This window comes from Calonectris borealis, chromosome 1, assembly GCF_964195595.1.
Source record: "Calonectris borealis chromosome 1, bCalBor7.hap1.2, whole genome shotgun sequence".
Classification (NCBI taxonomy): Eukaryota; Metazoa; Chordata; class Aves; order Procellariiformes; family Procellariidae; genus Calonectris; species Calonectris borealis.
The window spans coordinates 84,144,072-84,166,016 of NC_134312.1; the positions used below are offsets into that span (position 1 = coordinate 84,144,072).

The 21,945-nt window shown below is 42.0% G+C and overlaps 1 protein-coding gene across 4 annotated transcripts; it reads right to left on the minus strand.

Moving 5' to 3' along the window:
• Positions 1–1,736: 1,736 nt before the first annotated feature.
• On the minus strand, positions 1,737–21,902 carry LOC142088174 (C-type lectin domain family 12 member B-like). Of its 4 annotated transcripts, none has more exons than XM_075163238.1 (6): positions 21,692–21,902; positions 7,398–7,496; positions 5,958–6,044; positions 5,518–5,672; positions 3,392–3,504; positions 1,737–3,041 (listed from the first exon to the last, which is right to left on the minus strand). In XM_075163238.1, exons 1-6 carry the CDS (start codon positions 21,780–21,782, stop codon positions 2,921–2,923), a joined length of 666 nt encoding a protein of 221 aa, XP_075019339.1. In that variant the 5' UTR covers positions 21,783–21,902; the 3' UTR covers positions 1,737–2,920. The 4 variants fall into 4 exon arrangements, with proteins under 4 accessions (XP_075019339.1, XP_075019355.1, XP_075019330.1 ...); XM_075163229.1 differs by lacking the exon at positions 21,692–21,902 and adding an exon at positions 10,042–10,478 and having other exon boundaries at positions 1,740–3,041; XM_075163254.1 differs by lacking the exon at positions 7,398–7,496 and having other exon boundaries at positions 1,739–3,041; positions 21,692–21,899.
• Between the last annotated feature and the right edge of the window lie 43 nt (positions 21,903–21,945).

Consider the following 21,945-nt stretch of genomic DNA (forward strand, 5'->3'; position numbering starts at 1 on the left):
CCCCACTGTGAAGAATGTTCTCCTTGTGTCTAACCGGGATTTCCTTTACTACAGATTCTATTAGTTGTCTCTAGTAGTGTTCTGATCAGCCCTGGCAGAGCGTAAGTATGAATATGGGGACAAGATAGAGGTCTCCAAAGGAGCATTTGCTGATAAAGAGATGGTCCCATGTCTGACTTCTTCTTGTCTTTTAGTCACCTTTTACTGATTTAAAAGCTTATCAGTGAAAGATGTTATAACGGTTAAATGTTTTAAGGTTCTGATTTGAAATAGAAAGAACAGAGAAGGAAGATCCAGGGACAAATGAGCATCAAATTCTTCAGTAAATTGGCTGACCTTCACAGAGAAGGGGTATTTTTCTTTGTTGCTTTCTATAGACAGTGTCTGTGAACACAGATTGGCACCCTATCATTTAGCATCTTGCTGTCAGTGTGTTTCAGCCTGTGAGCACCGGCATCTTCTGGCAAGTCTTAACCCCCTCCAGGGCAGTGGGTGTGCTCATAACAAGGATGATGGAGGCCATTGGGAATGAGAGAGGATGCACTCGGTGCAGGGCCTGGAGCAGAGTGTAGTGGAGGATGTGAAGAGGCAGTGTGCAGACGGGGTTCAACTCTTTTATTTCTGAACCTGCCTTCCTGACATCCATGCTTTTTCCTATCCAGCAGCTGACATTTAGGCTCCTCCCATTTCACTGTCTTGGCTGTCTCATTGTAGATGGGCAAATGTGAAGCTGTCATGCTCCTTCCACTTCAGAATGGCACTGCAGGGCTCGTTGTCCCAATGCACCCCTTTATTCACTTCACCCCTGTCTTCTTCACTGTCCATGTCCTGTTTGAAGGGATGTTGAAGCCAACAACTTCTCTTTAGTTCCCAAACCTTTCAAGATTTATGATGTCTCAGGCTCTACCAAGGGCTTTACTCTCACACTTTGTATACAATACTAGGTTTTATTTTCCATACAAAATGTGCTTCAAATGAACTGCTTCTCTGAACTTCCCAGTGCCATGGAAGGATGGTGGACCTCCCCTATCCCCAAAGATAGTGGACCTCCCTGAGCAGCTTGTGTCTTGGGCTCCATACATGTGTAATCAGGAGAACTTTGACAGCCTCTGAGATAGAAGGCAGACTGGATGAAATAATGGATTTGCTTGAATTTCAAATACTAGATACTATAAATTCTTCCCTCCAAAATACGCCTCTGTTAACAGGGGAAAAGCCCTTTCCAAGCTGCTGGGGCCAAGATTTGGGCTGAGACCAAATGGAGTTTACTATATGAAGATACGGAAATAGTTTATAAAGATCATCCAGCCACAGAAACGAAAGAATTGTACCCTGCAAGTTACCACCACTGATCTGACCTTCCTGCAGTAATAGTGAATGCTCCCTAAAAAGTCACACCAAGCAGTCAGCAGGAAACCCAGAGACTAACATTTGTTTTCACAACACAGCCATCAAACAAAGGCATATAGCAGATTGCTAGAAAAAAAATCAAGTGTTAGTTTATGGGAAGAAAAAGGATAAAATGTGGCAGCTTAGATGCCTGCTATGAATTATTTTTTTCAGGTTGAATGGGTTGAAACAGATGAAACATTGTACCTTACTTGCATTGTACATTGCACTTCCTACTGCAATAGTAAGGAATTCTAGATAGTTCGACTGGTAGTTATGCCTATGAATTACGACTTGGCTCTACTGAGTATAGTGAATTTATTCAGTTCACAAACATCTTTCGGCACATTAGGAAGAGGGGTTCATTTTTTTACCAAGGAACTGCTTCAGTCTTTGAGAATATTTTCCAAGGAAATATTGAATATTAAAGACATATTATTATTTTTTCATTTATTTGAAGGAAAGTCTCCAAATACTAAGGCATATACACATAGATACAAAGTATATATATACAAAGAATATATGTATATGTAATACAAAACAGATGCTGACATACAAAACTTCAAGGAACTCATGCAATGAAACTCCACCCAGAAAACTGGAGGCATCATTTTCTTTCAAGAAGTATGACAATTGCTTTAATAACACATGATGCATAGTGTGTACCTTGGGCTCCTGAGATCCCAAACAGTGTGGATATAATATGAGAGCTCAAGTAAGATCTGTGGCAATGGGTTCTGCATCAGTTTGAGTACTGATTTTGTGTAGCTCTGTATGGAGCACATAATTATTGTCCTCACTGCTATTTGCATACCAATTAATGTTATGATAGCACTGAAGTTATTCAGGTAATGTTTTAATCCAGCCATGGCATTTGACTCTACTTTTCACAGAGATTGCTTCCAGGGATTCCCTATAGTCTTCTCACAAATGTCCTTTTGTTTCTATAAACACTAATGCATATATGAAAAGAATTTTATGGATAAATAGAACTTGTGTTCTTTCTGTATCCCTGTACCTCAAACAGGGAAACAATTGGAAGAACAGATTTAAGAAAGAAGGCATGCCTAGGCAAACTGCTCTAAAAAGGATTACGGGTGGATGGTAGTTAGTGTGTACAGTAAATAATTCAGAGAGTAAAACCATCAGGGATGTAATTGGACTGGTTTATGACTGGCAGGTGTTAGTGTAGAATGCTGACTGAAGCTCAAGAAATATAGAGATCTGCGAGAATGTGTCGTTGTCAACCCAGAGAGTCACGCAAGAATCATTGCTTGACTGTAGCTAATTCTTTGAAGTTGCTTGTAGTTTTTAGCTTTGTAGGTTTTTTTTCTCTCTCTCATTTGTGAGCCTGGGAGGGAAAATGCAGACTAAGAGGAAGATTTAATCTCTAACGACCTGTCCATTTGAATCACCATTCTGAGAGAACTGCATGATAAACAAACAAAAATTAAAATATATTTAAAACTTCTACTTCCTAAAGTTGGTATCTCACAGTGGCAGATCCCACATCCCTTCTTGCAATGCTTCTTCAGGTGAAATGAACAGCCACTTTCTCACAGATCCAGAATTGCTTTGTCAAACAGGGGTGGCTGGCATAAATAATCCGTCCATATAAGGAGGCACAGAAGATGTTGTCATATAACATAACCCTAGGAAATGAAAAGATATGGCTTAATGATGTCCCAGTGACATCATGTGATCTGTATTTGGACCATTTGTAATCATACTGATTTGCCACTGGAATGTAGAGTTATTTCCTCGTTATTTGTGCTAGGTGGTCCTTTTGGGTCTGGTGCATGTGATCGAGCTATACTTTGCCACGCATTGTTCTTTACACAGGACACGAATTCGGAGCTCCATAGCAGATGCTATGCTCTCCATGCTCCTTCGTCATTGCACATGTGACAAACATGGGGAAGTAAGAGGAAGCACAAGTCTCTCATAATTTACTGGGGCCCTTCGGATAGAACCACACTGGTCCTAAGTTATGAAGGCTTACCAATTTGTCGCTTCTTTTGAAAAAGCTGTTCCATCCTCCCAGTACCAGCCACTCCTTTCAGATATGTATGATAATCCAACCCAGTAAAACTGTGAATCCTGTGGCAGAGAAACCTGTAGGTATGAGAAAATTATCACAACAATATTTCAAAAATAAGACCTACGTTCCTGTGTCTTCCAACTGTGAAGGTTCTGCAACCAAAGGAGGCAACTCTTACTCAATAGGAGAGTAACCTGTTGTCCGTGCTTGTTTTCCATGAGGCAGTGCAGACTGACTCTCAAATACTGTTGTTTATTGAATTGCCACAAGACAAATGTACCCTGGATCTGTAAAAACACTGCTTTTTTAAAGAAACAAACAAACAAACAAACAAAGCAGCTTTATCCGGTCTGGCTTTAAGTATCTACGCTGCCTTTAGATATCTGCAGTTTAGATATAGATACAGGAGCGCCATTTAAGCCCCCATTAGAGTCAGCAGAGATCTGACCAATAGATCCAATGGAGCCTGAGAAGTCATTCATCTCACCCAGTGGGAGTGCTACCGAATAGTGACTGTATTGGCCAGATCTCTGACTGACTGTAATGGAGCCTGAGGAACTAGCTCTGAAGTTGCAGACCACTTACACTGTAGATGCCTGAAGTTAGGTGAGATGAGTCCCAGCCTAGAGGGCAGAGCCTGTTGCCTAAATACAGGCCTCTAGCACCTTTTGAGATTCTCCAACCTGTCTGAGGTCTTCACGTATGGCTGACAGACAAGACCCAGAACCTATGGGAGAACTGTATCTTGCTGAGGCATTATTTGGAGGTCAAAGAGAATACCCCCAGGCATCTCAGATTGCCCTAGAAACCTATGCTTAGGCGCCTGGTTCATTCCCGAGGTGTCTAAGTGCTACCTAAGAGGTTCCTCAGCATCTTAGCCTGTTCAGACCCTCCAGATACTCTACTGCTGCTTAGTAGCACATTTAGGGACTCATCCAAAATCTAAAATCCACAGCTGGCTTAAACTGGTCTGGCCTCAGTCTGGCTGCAGCTGCATATACCAAACGTGGAAGAACAAGCAAGCACCCAGATATCTGGAATCAAACTATCCAGGGATTTATATAGGATACCAAAATCATCTCTTGAATTCAGCATTGAACGTGTGGTGCTCAGGTGTCTCCCAACAGTGTGAACCACGATTCTGATCTCAGGATGCCGCTAAACTCAATAATAAACCGTTTTTCCACTTTCTATTTTGTCTCTACCCATCTGATTTTCACTTTAAAAGAAAAATCCAAAAGGCCAACCTTTATGCCTTAATATGAAAGAGTTGAGAACCCCCATCTGAAACTAACTCCATCTGGAAAAAGGAGACAAATTTCCAGGGAAGCTTGTTTCCTTTTATAAGTTTTATATGGCAAAAAAGAAAATAAGGATATTTGGGCTTTGTGTAAGCTTAACAGCTGTTGAAAAACAGGTTCCCAGATATGTGTGAACAAAAAGGGAAAATATGGTCTTGACAGCAAATTACAGATTTTTCATTAGTCAGCAAAACACCCCCAAATTAGTAAGACTACTTAATATTATTAATTCCCTAAACCTTTTTCAGTAATCATAATATAATCCTCTGCTGTCTAGCCTTTGTGCCATCATTAACACCACTCTGTGAGGGTATAACACAAGGTCAGAAAACGACCTTTTATAGGTCACTTTGCACTGCAGCGTGCAAATGACTGGTGAATCAGCCACTCTCTAGATTTCATGTAGATGTGGGTTTGATGCTGGGAGCCCTCAGTAATAAAATTTGTGGAAAGAGATAATGAAAACATGCATTCTGTGTGCTGGGTTTCTCCTCCATGCTGATAATACGCAATTTGTTTTCTCTGTGAAAACCTAAGTATTAGCTAATTAAGGTATTTTATACAATGGCTTATGCTATTTCTCATAATACATAATTTCACTATTTCTCACAGCACACCATTTAGAAAGTGTTGCAAATTATGGCAATCTTGTGACTTGCAGGAAGGCTACTCGACACAGAGAAAATTAAATACATGCACTGTAAATGACCAAACTATTTTCTGCCTGCAAGATTGCTGGAAGTTAAAATATGTGACATAAAGGAATGCATGAGGTTAAGACTGTACCATCTTCGCTTTGTCTTTTAGCACAAGAAGCGTAGAGTTTCTTGAGGAACAGAACTCCTGGCTTTGCTTCCATGTTTTCTTCTGCTTTGAAATGTAGAAGCAGTTGTCAGCGCCGCTGTTTTGCCAGCTTGCTGGACAGACAGCACATTTCGTTTCTAGAAAGCAGAGAGAGTATTAGGCAGACTTGTGAGGAATACAGGGGCTTCAGCTACTGGCTTGACTGAGAAAAGGTTAAGGGTAGCCATGAATCAGCTGAGCTCGAGGGGCGAGAGACAAGTTGTTTTGCATGTTAGTGTGCACATATCCACATCTCAAAGACTACCACAGTAAAAAACAGACACTAACCGATCAGATCTTTTCCCTGTGATTTTATAGTCTCTCAGTCAACGGGCTCTGAAAAGGGGGTGATTTGTGTTTATTTACGTAACAACCACATTTACCATTTTTCTCCTTCCCTTCAAAACACAATGCTTCCCTCATTTCCTGCAGCTTCTTTCCTTCCTCAGGATCCTTGGAAACCTGAAAAACTGAAGGGCATGAAAGTGCTTATCAAAGACCGTTTTTAAAAATTTGTAGCTTTAATTGTAGCTTTAATTTGTAGCTTTTGGCATTCTTTTATTTTTTGTCTACTTCATTTGTATGTCCACCATTGTGTGTACATCATCCGCATCTTCTTCACCAGAAGGGTTGTGCAGCACTGGAGAAGATCACCTGGGAAGGTGGGGGCCTTTGAAGATTTTCAGAAGTCATCTGGACAAAGCTACAGATGAGTTTCTCTGGGGTTGGTGATAGTCCAGCTTTGAATGGTGGGGAGGAAAGGGTGGGTGTCAGACTAGACACCTGAAGAATTGCCTCTGAGCTAACATTTCTGTGATGCCATGGACCACCCTGAGTGTTCATCGTGGGCACTTGCAACTGCTTCCCTCCTGCTAAAAAGAAGCTGGGGACTCTCTGTCTCTGCTTCCAAATGTAATGTGGCATCATCTTTGATTGTTAATTAAAATGTTTCTGTGAAAATCTGCTGTAATCGTCGGGCAAATGCACCAGTCACAATGCTTTGTTGCCAGGATTGCCCTCCCTGCAAAAAGCTTGCAATCCAAGCAAAAGAGGGAACTGTAACTGTGCAATATTCCGGTAGCAGTCACAGGGGGGCACCGTTGTCCCGGCAGCGTGGCTCACCAGATGAGCTGCTCGCTGGGAAAACCAAGCGTTTCAGAAATGGGCCAGGGTTAAGGTCAGGCTTTAGAGTTAGGGTTAGGATTAGTCAGCGGTTAGGGTTAGAGCTAGCGTTAGGGTTAGGTTTTAGGGTAAGCGTTAGGGTTAGGCTTAGGCTTAGGGGTATAGGTTAGGGTTAATGTTGGGGTTAGGGTTAGGATTAGGGTCATTATCATTACGGTTAGAGTTAAGGCACTAGGTGTTAGGGTTAGGGTTATGGTTCAGGATTTGGGATGGGGTTAGGTTTAGGGGTTAGGCTTATGCTTAGGGATAGGAATAGCTATAGGGATTGGGTTAGGGATTAGCTATAGTGTTAGAGTCATTAAGTTCAGGGTTAAGGTTAGGGGTTTAGGGTTAGGGTTAGCATTAAGGTTAGGCATTAGGTTTAGGGTTAGTTTTAATTACATTTAGGTCTTGCATTAGGATTAGTGTAACCCTTAGGGTTAAGGTAACTGTAAGTGTAGATACCAGTGATTCCGAGTGACTTTTGCTGACACTCAGTTGTAGGGGGACTTCTGTGGGAGAGCTGCACTGTTGCCCTTCTTGCCGTATTATTTCCATTGGGGGAACAGGGACACCAGGGACAGTTCTGCAGGGGGTGAAGAAGCAGTCGTACAGCTGGAATTTACTCCCACAGCAGCAGCTTGGGACACCACAGTACTTACACAGGGCCAGCAGGGCTATCAGCCCCGTCAGCAGCAGCAGGCACAAAGCGAGGAAAGCAAAGGCCACTGGCCGCCATACGGAAGATGAGGCAGGGGCTCCTGGGACAAACAAAAGACCCATTCAGCAACAAAAACAGCAGCTCTCCTCACCACGCAGTGGTACTACCTCCTCTCTGACATCACCAGTTCACCTTTATCCCGTCTGCAGAGCCTCTTTTTTTCTTACTGCAGTTTTTGTTATCACCGTTCTGAATTTCCTGCAGTCATTTTGAGAAATATCTATTTATCCACTGAGAATGTTCATTAACTGAGGCTGTAGTGTTTTAGAGTAAAAATTCTCATGAAACAGGTAAACAGATTAGATTTTGCAGTTCCCACAGTCCTGGAAATAATAAAACAATCTCTAAGACTTCTCCACCGTGAAAAGGAAAAATTACCAACTAGTTTTGGATAATTAATTCTGGAACCTGTGATTGGGTTTTCTAAATGATTACAATGTTTGAACATTAAACTGTGCATCTTTCTTCAGGCTCTTTCTCCAATTTCCATTGTGGTTCAATGTCTAATCAGGAATATAGTTCTCAGAATTTTATAGCTGACTATCCCCTCATTAAAACCTTTTCTTTTATTTATGTGCATTTTTCCCTTTTGGGAAGCAGTGCTCTGCAATTTTCTGTAATACTCTTTCATATCTATTTAGAGTGTTCAGGTTAATTGAAAAGCATTACACACATAAGTATTTTACTTGAGTCCAGTGCATCAGATCAAGCACCTCTAATCTTTTGTTAGATGAGAAGAATCACCCTCCAGAGATGCCCGAAAGTCCAGATAGACTTGGCAACTAAAACTTACATAGCCAAAGTTAAGGGAGACGACCCTAACCCTCACCAGTTAAGGTAATTTGAAGAGACTGCAGATGATGCCACATTGGGGTGGTGACTGATATGCCGGAGGGTAGGGCTTCCTTTTAAAGGGACCTGAAAATCCTAGGAATGAGCTGTAAGTATAACAGCTCAACAAAGGCAAATGTGAAGCCCGGCACCTGTAATAGTACAACTCCATGCACCAGTACAAGTAGGGGACAGACTGGCTAGGAAGCAGCTATGCTCCAGGGTCCCAGTGGACAAGTTGAACATGAATCCTCAAGTGTGCCATTGTGGCAGCAAAAGCTGACGAGCACTGGGCTGCATTGGCAAGACTGTAGCCAGCAGGTCGAGAGAAGTGATTATTCCACTCTATTTGACAGTCGTGAAGCCACATCGGGGTACTGTGTCCAATGCTGAGCTTCCAAGTTCAAGAGAGATGTCAGCTAACTACAGAGAGTCCAGCGGAGGACCACTGAGTTGGTCAGGGACCTATAAAGAGGCTGAAGGACCTAGGCTTGTTTAGCCTGGAGGATGTAGGCTTGTTTAGCCTGGAGAAGAGGAGGCTAAGGGAGGATGTAGTTTCAGTCCTCCACTACCTAAAAGGGCTTTATAGATGGAGCCTCTTCTCAGAGAGGCATAGCGAAAGGACGCAATACAACAGTCACAAGTTGCATCGCGGAAACTCCTGATTAGATGTGAGGAAAAAGAATTCTTCCCCTTCAGCACTGGAACGAGTCCTCAGAGAGGTTGTGAGATCTCCATCCCTGGAGGCTTCCAAAACTCAAGTGGACAAGGCCCTGAGCAACTTGATCAGACTTTAGAGCTAGCCCTTTTGAGCAAAAGATTGGAAAAGATGAACTATAAAGGTCCCTCCCAAACTAATTTTGTCATGAGTCGATCTACTTTACATGTTCTCTGTGCATATCAAAAGGCCATTTTAAGAGTTTTCTGAGCTTTTCACCCTGTTTCTTTCTGGGAAGCTCTGCCCTTAGATCACACTCCCTAATATTTTATCCTTGGTTCTCTGACTGCAGCTTCTCAACAGCTTCTCCTCCATCCTCCTTGTCAAGCGGTCATTCTCAATGGATAGCACTAGATCTTTTCCAGACAGCACCAGAGTGATGTTAATTTAGTCTTTGTCTATTCTACCCAACCTGCAAACAGCAGCAATGATATTTATTTCACACATAAGCCACATGGTGAATTTATGAGCAGGAGCAACAGTACTCAAGTCATCATTTTATGGTTTCAGGCATTCCTCGGGCACAGTCCACTACCTTAGATAACACTGAGCTTGTTTATAGAAAAACTTTGACTATAAATAAATAAAAATATATTCTCCTATCGGAGCATACGTTCACTATTAAGACTGATAAACAGGGCACCTTCCTACTCCCCATAGCTGAGGAAATTGCTTCCATTTCCAAGGCCTGCATTATCTGATAAAAGTATAGTGCCTTCCTCTCTTGTAGTGCCCTGCTGTAATAAACGAGTCCTACCAAAATGAAAAAAAATCCTAGAAAAGTGGAATTTGTCTTCTGTGTTGAAGTAAATGGAAAAAATAATTGGAGTAAAGATAGGCTTCAGAAAAAATATCATCTGTGATCATAAACAATAGCACACAAGACTCCATTAGGATTATTCTTTCTGCTGTTTCTATGAACATTTATCTAAGAATACACTATGAAGTTTAGAAAGATTCTAAAGCAATCAACATGAACATACAAATTTAAGTTATGCCCTTTTAGATAGAAAAGCTAATTTCCATCCGTACTTACTGTCTACTATAACGCAACTGGCTGGAGGCTTAAATGCAGAACGTTTGTTGCTGCTCGAATATCCAGGAGTAATAACTGAAGCTGAGGGTCGTAAATTTAAAGCGGTGTAGCCTTCCTCATCCTCCATCTCCAGCTTGTCACACTTCTTTCCTGCCAGAGCAGTACTTTGGGAGTAGGGGCACACTGCACCGAGACCAATGCTGAGGCGATGGGAATGGTTCACGTTTCAGCATTTCCAGTGAAACCACGGAGGAAGCTGGCTCTGTTCTGATTACTGTGTCATAGTAAAAGTGTAGTATATTGAAAGCATGTTAAGGAGTTAAAGTGGTGCTGTCAAGGATGGGTGTTTTCTTCCTGAATGTGAAGATCGGGAGTCTTGGTTCCTGGCTGGAACCTAAGGCTCTTTCATTTAACTGTCCACCTGATCTGACCCTGTAAATACAGCAAACGTCAGGATTTTCTGCCTCCTTAAAATAAGATGCTCTAGAAATAGTTGCTATTTTGTGTTAAGGTATGAAAGATATCTGTTCATGTATAGGGCACAAATACAACACATCAGCTGCACTGAAAGCAATAGGCTGCATTTCCATACACTGTTACGAAATAAATGGAAATGAAATTATTTTACAAAGATTCACTGAAATAAATGCTAGAAGGGGAAAAGCTGAGCTGAAAGGATGGTGAGGCCAGGAGCTTGGCAGGATTCACGTGACCGCTCAGCTCAGTCAGAGAAAGACCAGACTACACTGCGGACCTCTCTGCTATTGCCCTGTATGCAGAAGTCACTGTGCAGAAGTGGCTTATCCATCCTCTCTCCATCTCTAGCTCTTTGCAGTGCCTTGTTCCAGTGCTGAGCTGTAGTTCTTAAACATCTTCAGTGACCAATTCTCCTTAACAGAGCACTTGTCCACACGTGATGGGTCACGTCGTGGTGACAGGGTGAGTCAGAAGGAAATTGCAAGAGAGGAAGTTCTGTGGTAGCTGTTCCTGCTCTTGTGTGTAATGTTCAGAGTCTCCCATTTGCAAAATAATATCAACAGACTGGAAATACACTGTAATGACTGGGCTATTCTTCCTGCCTTGCTGTGCAGCTGATAGATTTTTTCAGAACAGAAATATCTCTGGCTGCATGAATTTCTTGCATTATATTTTACCCATTTGCAAAGAGAAGGCATGAGGGAGAAGTTGGGAGTAAAGGGTGCTTACAGTCAGTTCTGTTACACAGACAGGCACACAAGGAGTAGCATTCACTGTGTATTCATGGTGTATCCATAATATCCTCACAAAAAACTCATGCTAAATATGGTACAAAAATCCTTGTTTATTGGGCCTGAAAACTGTATGTTGGCACCTTAGTGTGAAAAGAGCTTTTCTGCAGAGAGCTGGGAGTCAAGTGTGTCTATGCCACTGAATTTGGTTGCAGGTTTTCATGACAGTAACCTCTTCAGTCTTAGCAACAACTTCTCAAGCATGTAATGAATCTCCTTTGGGGAAATTTTTCTCCAACCTGATTTTACTTCTGGAGAGAAAACAGTAGGTAAAATAATTTTCTTGTATTATTTTTCTAGCTCTGAATTCAATAAGTAGTCTTAATTATATCACCTTTTTTTTGAGTCACCTTTTAAAATACATCCTGCTGCAAGAACAGAAGTAACAAAAGCGTTAAGATGGAGCTTCACCATCACGGTCTCTGTTCTTGTAAGGATCCAGGGCAGGCAAAATTTCTTGTTTTTTTCAGTCTGAGATGAAAAGAAAACTAAGGCAGGAAGTTTGGGTCTGCATTTGAATGCAGCCCGTGTATAAATGTTATCAGCAGGCTGAACAAAAGAGCTGTCTTTATTAACCGGAATGTGACCTTGCAAGTTGCATTAGCTAGAATTAATGACTGGGGGGGGGGCGCGGGGAGGAGTGGATTTTAGACATGGGAAACACACTGTTGTATGGAACTGTGATTCAAAAATGCCATCTCAGCCAATACACAAACGGCACATTTCTATGTCTCTTCCCCTGTAAGGAAAAGCTCCTTTCAATGGAAGAGGGGATAGAGTCAGACAGTGCATCCTTAAGCCCTACCTGGTCACACCACCAGGGTATGTCCTGTGCCAGTTTCAACCTTGCTGGACAAGGTGGTTTGCTGCAGCGCTCCGAATGCCTGCAGCGAATGGTAGGACATTGCCTGCCTCCTCTCTTTCTTCTCTGGGGTGATTTTTTCTTTCTCTTTTTCTTTGGTGTTTCAGTCATTGTTTTTTGAGTAGAAGAAGCTAGCTCCTTCTGTTTCAGTAGCATGGCACACTGTGAAACAGTACCCTAACCCCACCTGCCCTTGCAGTTACAAATACAGTTGCTGCACCAGAGACTGCTTTTGGGCTGACAGTAAATTGACCCAAAAGAGCAAGGCCACAGCAAGATATGGTGTAGCCTTGTGGTTGCCTGTCAGCGTGAGGAGCTGTCAATCTCAGCTCACATTTGTCTTCAACAAACTGCAGAAACACCTAGGATTTGCCCCTTTGCTCTTAGGCATGCCTCATTGATGAAAAAACATCCTGGAAATATCTTTCCTGTTTCCTCACGGTCACTCTAATGTAAGGGAAAACAAGATCAGAATTGTTTTTTTTTTTTCTTTTTTAATTTTTCTGGCAAATTACAGCAAAGCCCTTCATTATCAAGAAAGGATGTGCCATGAATACATTCAGGATACCTTCCATATGAGATTTCTTATTTCAGTGTAGCTGGTGTGAACACTGAGAGACACTCTGGGAAGTCACCAAGGCTGTGTCCGCACTGCAGGAGAGAAGCACTCTGCATTTTCACCCCCAAAGACAGGAACAGCTAGGAGAAAAATTGAGAGGAGCAGCTAGGAGAGATTACGTTAGAGATGCGAGTGATGAGTGTAAACAGCAGAGAGGAAGAGAAATCCACTAAGGTTTCTGGAGTGTGAAATTGGTATTTGAAAATAACACCCGAAATGTTCATGTTGGTGATCAGAAACTGCTATGTGGTGCTGAGATCAGTGAGACACTAGAACAGCCCCTCGAAGGGAATGACTAATGCTTTAGCAGCCCAGCTGCTACACCACTGGTAAATGATCCACAATAAATAATCTGGGATGCAATCCACAAGGAATACACAAGTCTCCAGAGGGGACCAAGCTAGGAATTTGTGGTCTTTTTGCTCAAATCAAAACACTGTTAGGGGACTGAGATTTCTTAGTTCAACCTGACTGTCATTTTCTACGGAGATGCAGAGGGAGACATTTTGTTCATTAACACTGCTTGGTGTATTTTCACTATGGTTGGGTTTGTAGACCCTTGCTCAGCACATTAAGTCAGTAGTATGGCATTCAAGGAAATGTCCTAAATAACATAAAAGGAGGTTCTGTTCATGCCTCTGACTGAACCCTAGCGTAACTCTTGCAATAGACAAAAAAAGTAAAAAATTAGAAAAGTAGAAAAGAAGAGCAGAATTATTACTAAGGAAAAAAAAAAAGAAAGAAAAAAAGAAAAAAGAGAACTAACACTGCCAGGAAGAATTATAGACTATGGAAGAGAGCTAGACATTCATAGCTGAGGTTTTCTTATCCTGTGACACATGCACAAGTCCTTATAAGGATTATGAATCCTTGTGCTCCAGAGCAAATATGATTATTAATACAGTTTGGGAACACCTTGGCCCACCTTCTGAGGATAATTCTGTTTGTGTGTTGTATACTCCAGCCTACTAGTGTATTAAAGCAGTCAGATCAACAAAATATCAGAAGCGTCTGCTGAATGGAAGTGTTTAATCCTCATCACTTGTGTTATGTTACAGCTGTACAGTTATGAATTGACAAGTGGTGTTAGGGCTGTATCAGTGGATGCTGGGAGAGGAGAGGTATCTTTACATGCTTGCCTGGTCACTGTGCTTTTTTTCCATCACTTTTGGCCATTTTGTCCATCACTTGTGCTGGTTAAAACAGAGTAATCATTTGACAGTTTTGGATCTGGAATGACAGACTCGGGTCACTCCTGGAGCCCATCACCATACCCATTTCCTTAGTATGAAGATATTTTCACATATGTCTAAAAGAGAATGAAAACAGGGAAATGTAATAGGTCCAATCCCACGTATTTAAATTCTCATGTGATAGCTCTGAAAAACAAAACAATAAATTCCGACCTTGCAGAACGTCTTCTAGCTTCTCATAATCATTTTGGTCTGACAAACCAGTCCTCATGCCAATGGTTGTTACCTCGCTCTAATTGGATGGCGGGCTTTTCACAGATATAGTGATACTCGTTTTCACATGATATGCTATATATGGTATTGTAATAAAAATATCCACAGCGTTGGAGGGAGTTTCCTAGCCTTACCCTAGGAAAGAAAAATCTTTATTGTTACATCTAGTGTTGGAGGGAGTTTATATGCTTTACCCTAGGAAAGAAAAATCTTTATTGTTACATCTCACCTCATTCAAATGGTGCATCCTTGCCCCTTCCAAAAGGAGCTGTCTTTGCAAGAATTACTTATGTGGCTTTCACGAAGAATATATACTCCCAACAAAGAAATAAAGCATTTAGTGACATCGTGCACCAACTCCTAGGAGGCTGACCCTGTCCTGAACATGCCAACAAGCATGCCCAACAGACTCTAAGGGTGGATCCTAAACTATTTCTTGTACCTGACAGTAAGAAATGCTAACTCCTGGGTACTGCCTGGAGGGTGTCAGTGGGTGTTTCAACAGAAATGTTAAGAGGAGACTGCCCAATAACGAAAAGGAAAATTGGCAAAGCAGGTTTGAAAGCAAGAAGAAAAATATATCATATTTCTGAAATAACATGTTAAACCAAAATAAAATTATTCTAGAGAGTGAATAGTGTCTTATATAAAAATAAAAAAGTATAAAATCAAAAGCATTAAATGAAACACCTTTCCATTGGAGTTTTTTCCATGTTTCCTCACTAAAACAAGATGTCAAACACAAAGAGAAACATATGACATTTATGATCAATCTGAAACTAAATTGTGGAAAGAAACTTTCAGGGTACTTTTTTTGCCCAGTAATAGTGCCGAGATCACCCTCCAAGCAGTCCTGAGTGAGAACAAGAAAAATCTGAAATGGAAAAGGAAGACCCAGAATACAGAGAAAGCTGCATAAAAGTTGGCTGTTCAACGTTCCCTTTGTGTCAGAGGAACTGGGAGTTGCATATGGGTGAGGATTAACTTTATGTACTTTGGGAAAGCTGCCCACTTACCAAGAATTTTGTTCTTCTGTAAAAGCTGTGTTGTCTGCCCAATACCAGTCTCTCTTTTCAGGTCTAAATGTTAATCCAAGCCAGTATATTTTTCTAGGAAATTTTTTTACCAGTTCCTATGCAGAGTAAGCACAATTCAAAACAGATATTCAAGAAGATATTAAAAATAAATATCTGGGCTCAGAAGTTGAAAGTGTAGATGGGAATTGCTTAAAGAACATAAATACCACGAATTGTTAACCTGTCAGGACAAGTTCTGCTCTTGGAGGAATAGCCTAGTATCAAAGGAGAAATTATAATAGAGCTGTTTTTAATCAGAGAGAAGATACATTTATAGCTCTGAAGAGCAACGTCACCCTTATCAACCTGATTTAAACCCTCTGGGTGAGACACTGGATCGTTCTCCCCCCTTTAGTCATGAATCATTCCTCCCCCTTTACCCTGTCTTTAGCATTTTCAACAGCGAAAAGGAAGCCTCTGCAGGCAGCTGTTGGGTTTGATTTGTTGAACCTTCACACTTGGTTCTAGCATCGTTTACTTATTCCCAAAAGCTGGACCATGACAAGTAGAGGAGGTCTTAAAGTTAAGCATTTAGTGATATTCTGTTCTTAAAAAATGCTCTGAGCAGAACAGGTGAGAATGTAAACTTAAATAACGCTGCCTTTCTCACTGCTGCTTGAGAAAGATTTCAATCTCTGAAGATTTCAATTCAATTTTTTCTGTTGTTCTCCTCTTTCCTTCACTTATCATTGTCACTTCCAGCGCACGTCTCCATTTTCTCTTTTTCCTCATACCTCTCAATGCTGTGATTAAGACAGCTAGAACAGACTGCACCTCACAATCTTTGCTGTCACCAGTTTGGGAGGGCGAGAATAAAGCTGCTCCCCTTTCCGTCTGAGAGACACCTTACGGCCTGCAGCTCAGTGAGAGGGGAACTGGCATTTGTCAAGTGCTGGAGAGCAGACGGGCCCAGCCCTGACTGCTAGCTCTTGGGACACCTTTTCTGCCTTCGGTCTTCCAATACATCTGCTGGCATCCAGAGGCAAAAGCATTATTTCACTCTACACCTGGCATTTTCTCTTCCCACCTCAGTTTGTTTTCAGTTACTAAAAGATTAGGCCAGATTTCAGCAACTCGCTGCCAAGTGTTTTAATTTTGATTTAAAAGATGAGATCAACTATTGTGGAAAGAACTTCCACAAAATGGGGCGGACTATGGTTTGCCTATGGGGAGACCAGGTTAAAAGAGGTTTTCACACTAACGTCTTACCAAATCTTTGTATGGATCCTTAATATTTGTTAAATGAGTGAAACCATTGCCCACCACAAAACAGCCATGATCCTCCTTTCACCAGTGATCCCAGTAATGGCAAGCCATGGCAAGATGGGCTGTCTCCAACTGCCAGCCACACAAAGGGCAGCACGTTGTGTGGTGATGACCAGTCCTATGCCTTAGCACTGCCCAGGACAACCTGATCACTGTAGAAAAACTCCTGCTCACAGAGCCATTTAAGAAAATTATGTGTGAATTGAGCAGCTGAAAGGGTGCATGAACTTCCTCCATGCTAAACAGGGCGAGAAACCAGTCCATACCAGCTTTGCTGACTCTTTTATCAGAAGAAGAGTAGAGTTTTGTGAGGAACAAAACCGGTGACTCTGTTCCCACGACTTCTCTTCCTCGGGGTGGTAGTAACATGTATCGCCACCTTCCCACTTCCAGTTTGCAGGACAGAGTACACAATTCTGGCCTGGAAAAGGAAAACCAACACCCCATTTCTGTTCCCAGGCTGTCCCTCACAGAACATCGCTGTTGGCCTGTGATGACAAGATCGGTAGGGACTGGGGATGTTTGAGACATCCTTATTCAGTCAAAATCCCACTGTGGTCCCAGGAGGTTCAGGTAATGAAAGAGATGAAAACTGAATCATCCCCCTATCTCTCCCATTCCTTTAGCACTGGGAGGGGATTCAGGTGTTGCAAATGGGATTTATTTTGCCTAATTTTAGGAGGCTACAAAGGTGACATGAGTCAACCCATATAGATTCCTATTTTAGTCAATGGACAGAAGTAGGTGTGTCTCACGCATGCTTCTTCTGTCTTTTCAGGTGTCTTTCTTGGGAGGAAACAGACTGTATCCTTGCACTACCAATTTCTCTTCGTTGACTGTCCTGGTTCCAGCTGGGACAGAGTTAACTTTCTTCCCAGTAGCTTCGGGGGTGTGCTGTGTTTTGGGTTTGGTATGAAAGGAACATTGATGGCCCAATGATGCTTTGGTTGTTGCTGAGTGGGACTTTTTTTTTAATTTTTGGCCTCCCATGCCCTGCCACATGCAGGGGAAGCTGTGGGGGTGGGGGAAGCATAGCTGGGGTGGTTGACCCAGCTGGCCAATGGGATATTCTATACCATGTGACATCATGCTCAGTATAAAAAATGGGGGGGAGGGGCTTGCCCCCCTTGTGACACGCAGTCAGCAGGTGAGCAGTTGCATTGGGCATTGCCTGCTTTGTATATTCTGCTATTGTTGTTGTCGTTATTATTACTGTTCTACTTCATTTTATTTCAATTATTAAACTGTTTTTATCTCAACCTGCGAGTTTTCCTACTTGTGCCCTCCCGATTCTCTCCCCCATCCCACCAGAGGCGGGGGGGAGGGGGGTGGGGGTGGGAGTGATGGTGAGTGAGCGGCTGTGTGGGGTTTAGTTGCTGGCCTGGGGTTAAACCACAACATTGGCTAAAAGGGAGATCTAGACAGTTAGCTTGTCAGTGGAATAATATCCGGACAAATGAAATCCCCTTTCCCAACAGTCACAATGGGATCCCTTTGCCCGATGCCCCTACTCCTCAGAGTATAATTTCTGAAGAGAACTAATTCTCTGGCTGGCTCACGGTCAGATGCCACTTAAATAACTGAGCTGTGGCAAACTGATTTCAGAAACAGCCCTGCACTGGACATAGTCAGGAGACAGGGAATGAACTCCCAGCTTGGTTTAGCTATGCTTCACCGCACATCACTTCTGACTTTAGGAGATTCCTGTTTTACCTGGGTGGGTACTACACGCTGTCCTGTGTGTGGACTGCTGTTCACATAGAATGCAGTAAGTTGTTTAATTCTCAAGCACCACTGTAAAATTGTCTATTAGATGCAGATGAGCATGTTCTAGAGATCCCTGAACTAGTGCTGTCGGGAACTGGCATGACCAGAAGGCATCCCACAGAACCCTTTTCTTATGGAAACTAAATCCTGAAACCCTGGTACCACTGCTAGGCCCCACCCAGTGCACAAAGGGCCAGGCTGGGCACCTCTCCAGACACTGCATGAGGCAGACATGCTCATTGTCTGCTTTCTAGGTAGTCACATCTGAGAAGACACAGGCTCAGCTGAGGAGACAGACCTGAGTAGACACAGAAGACACATCTCCTTCCCTGCCACGTTCAAAGATAAGCCCTTGTCAAAACTTGTTGATTTACCATTATTTTTAAGGTTTTTTTCCCCTTCCAAGCACAGCTGATTTCCTATTGCTTGCAGCATATTTGAGAAATTTGCACGCAGCTCATTCTTTGTCATGTTGAGGTCTCTAAGTTGTGTCCTGTAGTCCTTGGGAATCTGGAAAACTGAAATTCACAGTAAGACATTTTCCAGTGCTGTCCTTCAGAAAGGGTGGGACACAGATAAGGAATGTCTTAGCAGATCATTAGGGATAAATAAACCATTTGGGACAAATGTTATTCCTCCTTGAACAGTTGTATGTAAGGGCTGCTGAGATGGAGAACATCTGCATTGTGGATTTCTTATTATTTGGCCATGAGTGAACAACAAAATTAAAGTGTCATATTTTATCATATATTTCCAGTGCGTGTCTTTCTCTTATACTGGTTTGCAGACTGTGTTTTTTCCCTAAAAATGTGAACTTCAGCTCTAGATCATAGTGGGATTGTTGTGGATGGGAGGTACCTGATGGAACAATCTGTTTGCTGTGACACAAAGCTTTTCCCTTCCCTTCAGATCCAGCATTATCAAAGGGGCATTCACTCCATCCTTAGTCAGTACAGCAGGATTGTGGATACAGTTTTTAGAAGACCAGACAAAGGCAGTCAGAGCAAGCAGTGAATCTCCTACTCCACCCCTTTCCAGCTCCCCTCCACGTTGCTCATTTCTAGCCTCATCACATCGAGAAGAGGACAAAGATGCTGCAGCAAGGGAAAATATCTGGTTTGCCTGGTTGCCTGTTCTCAGCTGAACCAGAAATTGTACCTGAAGGAGATGTCAGTCTGATGTTATTCAGTAGCTTGAGCTTCAGCAAACAGAAATACATTAATACTTACATAAAACTGCCAGGGTCACCAGCGCCATCAGCAATGCCAGGCACAGCATGAACAAAATCAGGACTACTGGCCAGCAAGAGCGGGACGAGGTGGGAGGCCCTGGGAGGAATTCAGTAATGAAATGGAGGTGCGATTCTAAGAGAATGGCGAACACATTAGCCTCATTAAATCGCAGCCATCTTTGTGGTGCATTGGTCAATAAATAATTGCTTTTACTTTACCCCTGTATATTCCTGCTGCAGAGTCTCTGCACACAGCAAAAGATGCCCAAACAAAGTAAGAGAGTGAGAGATCACAACAGCTCAGTGGAGAATGTGGACAGCCTTGGTCCTTTTGAAGGCCATAGAGTGTGGCAAGAGAGATATTGAGAAAGCACGATATCTAGAAAGTTGATTGCTGAAAGCTGAAAACAAATATGCACTGTATGGTTGTGGTAATTTGTGATGTGAGGCATATATCTGTGGTAATCTGGTTAATTTGAGTGCTATAGTAAACTCCTCTGGTACTTTATGGTAGTTGAGATTTCTAGCTATGAATTCACAGAGAATTTTTCACAGAGGGTTAGGTACAGATACAGAAGATAAAAAAAAGCCTAGATACAGAAACAAGCACTCAATCAGGAGAAGAAGGAACAACCTTTTCCTGAGCAAAAGAAATTTTAAGCATGTGGGTCATCCAAAAGAGACCTTGTTTATAGGAGCTGGAAGATTTCATGGGTTAAGATGCACTGAAGGAGGGAGAAAAAGCATTCAGTTTGTCAGAGAAGCACTAAATTTAAGGCAGATATTAAAGTTGCCACTATACGGACTTTGTGGAGAGCTGCAACCAGCTTGACGTAATCCAATAAAGGCAGTAGAATGGGAATATGGAAAGGAAATTGCTAGTCTAGAAAAGTGAAGGGGGTATTTAAAATTGGGGACTGAATTGCTGAAGGAGTAGGAACCGAAATTTAGTGTGTCACGCTGAAGGAACAGGAATGGAAACTATGCCGTGTGCCTCCCCTACAAATAACCTGTGGTCAGCTTCTGTGGTGAAGCGATTCTGGGCAGAATGTTGTACAAGACCTCACTCTACAGAAACTCGAGTTGATGAATTATAACAGGGGAAAGAAGATCGGGAATGGATGTTGTCTTGAACTGGGGCACAGATCACTTCTGGCTTATATTCAACCTCCCGTTCACCATAGACCCCAGGTCCTTTACAGCAGAGGCCTCCGCAGCCAGCCTGCTCCCAGTCCGTGCCACTGCCTGGGATTAGTCCAGCCCCAGTGCACAACTTCATGGGGTTTCTGCTCACCCGGTCCTCAAGTTTCTCAAGGTTCCTCTGTACTGTTAACTTAACATAACAATGTTCAAAAAGCATAACATATGTTCAAAAAACATAAAAGCATTCGAAACCACTGCTCTGATACAGAATTCCCCAGACAATTCCTTCTGAATCACAAGCAAGTTGTCCTCTTGTTTGTAAACCTCTGCTCCAGAGCCTGACCCCACAAACAGCTAGGACTTTCATGTTCTTTGTTCCCATGAGTTGCACCACTCAAATCTAGAGCTCATCTTCACAGGTACTCTTAAGCAATTTAACACAAATTAAGCAAAATTAATTTAAATTTTGTATTTAAAATATAGTATTTAAAATTCATTCAGCCCTTTAACAGATACAGGCATTTCAAAGACCAGTGCCTTAATTCAGGCTAGAACGTCAGAAGTGAAATAAAGTGAGTCAGTTAAGGCTAATTCAGTTCTAAGCTTGAATGCAAATACATGGAGAAATTAAATGGAACTGATCCACTTTAAAAATTAGTTCAAGTTAACTCTTTTGAGGTTCAGACAATTAGGACTATTTGTGGAGCTTAGTATAACTCTCAGTAATATGCTTTTCTATGAAATAGTAAGATCATTATTTCAGGTATACTTCCAAACTCTAAAAAATTCAAGCAGAAATGACAGCAACAAAAAACAGGACACATTTATAACTAATATAACTTTTCTGATAGTAACAAAGTTAACAAAGGCCCCTTGGGCATATAATTGAAAGTATTTCCCGTCCCATCTACTTTAGCAAGAATAAATAATAAAAGCTTCAGAGATACTACACCTTTTTCCTTAGTGTCCTCAGGCTCTGTGATATTATCCAGCTCATGGCTGTTTTCAAATTTCAGATTGGCATATGTTATTTCTTCTGTCATAGCTGGTAAAAAGAAAAGCGTCAGAACAAAAAGGTAGAAAAAGATCTAGCATTTGCAGCTAGTAAGCTAGGAAGAAAATCTACCCCTTTGCAGGGTTTCCTTATATTGGCAGACACAAATGAAGCAGCAAAGACATCCAGATACATCTGAGCTTCCTCAATCA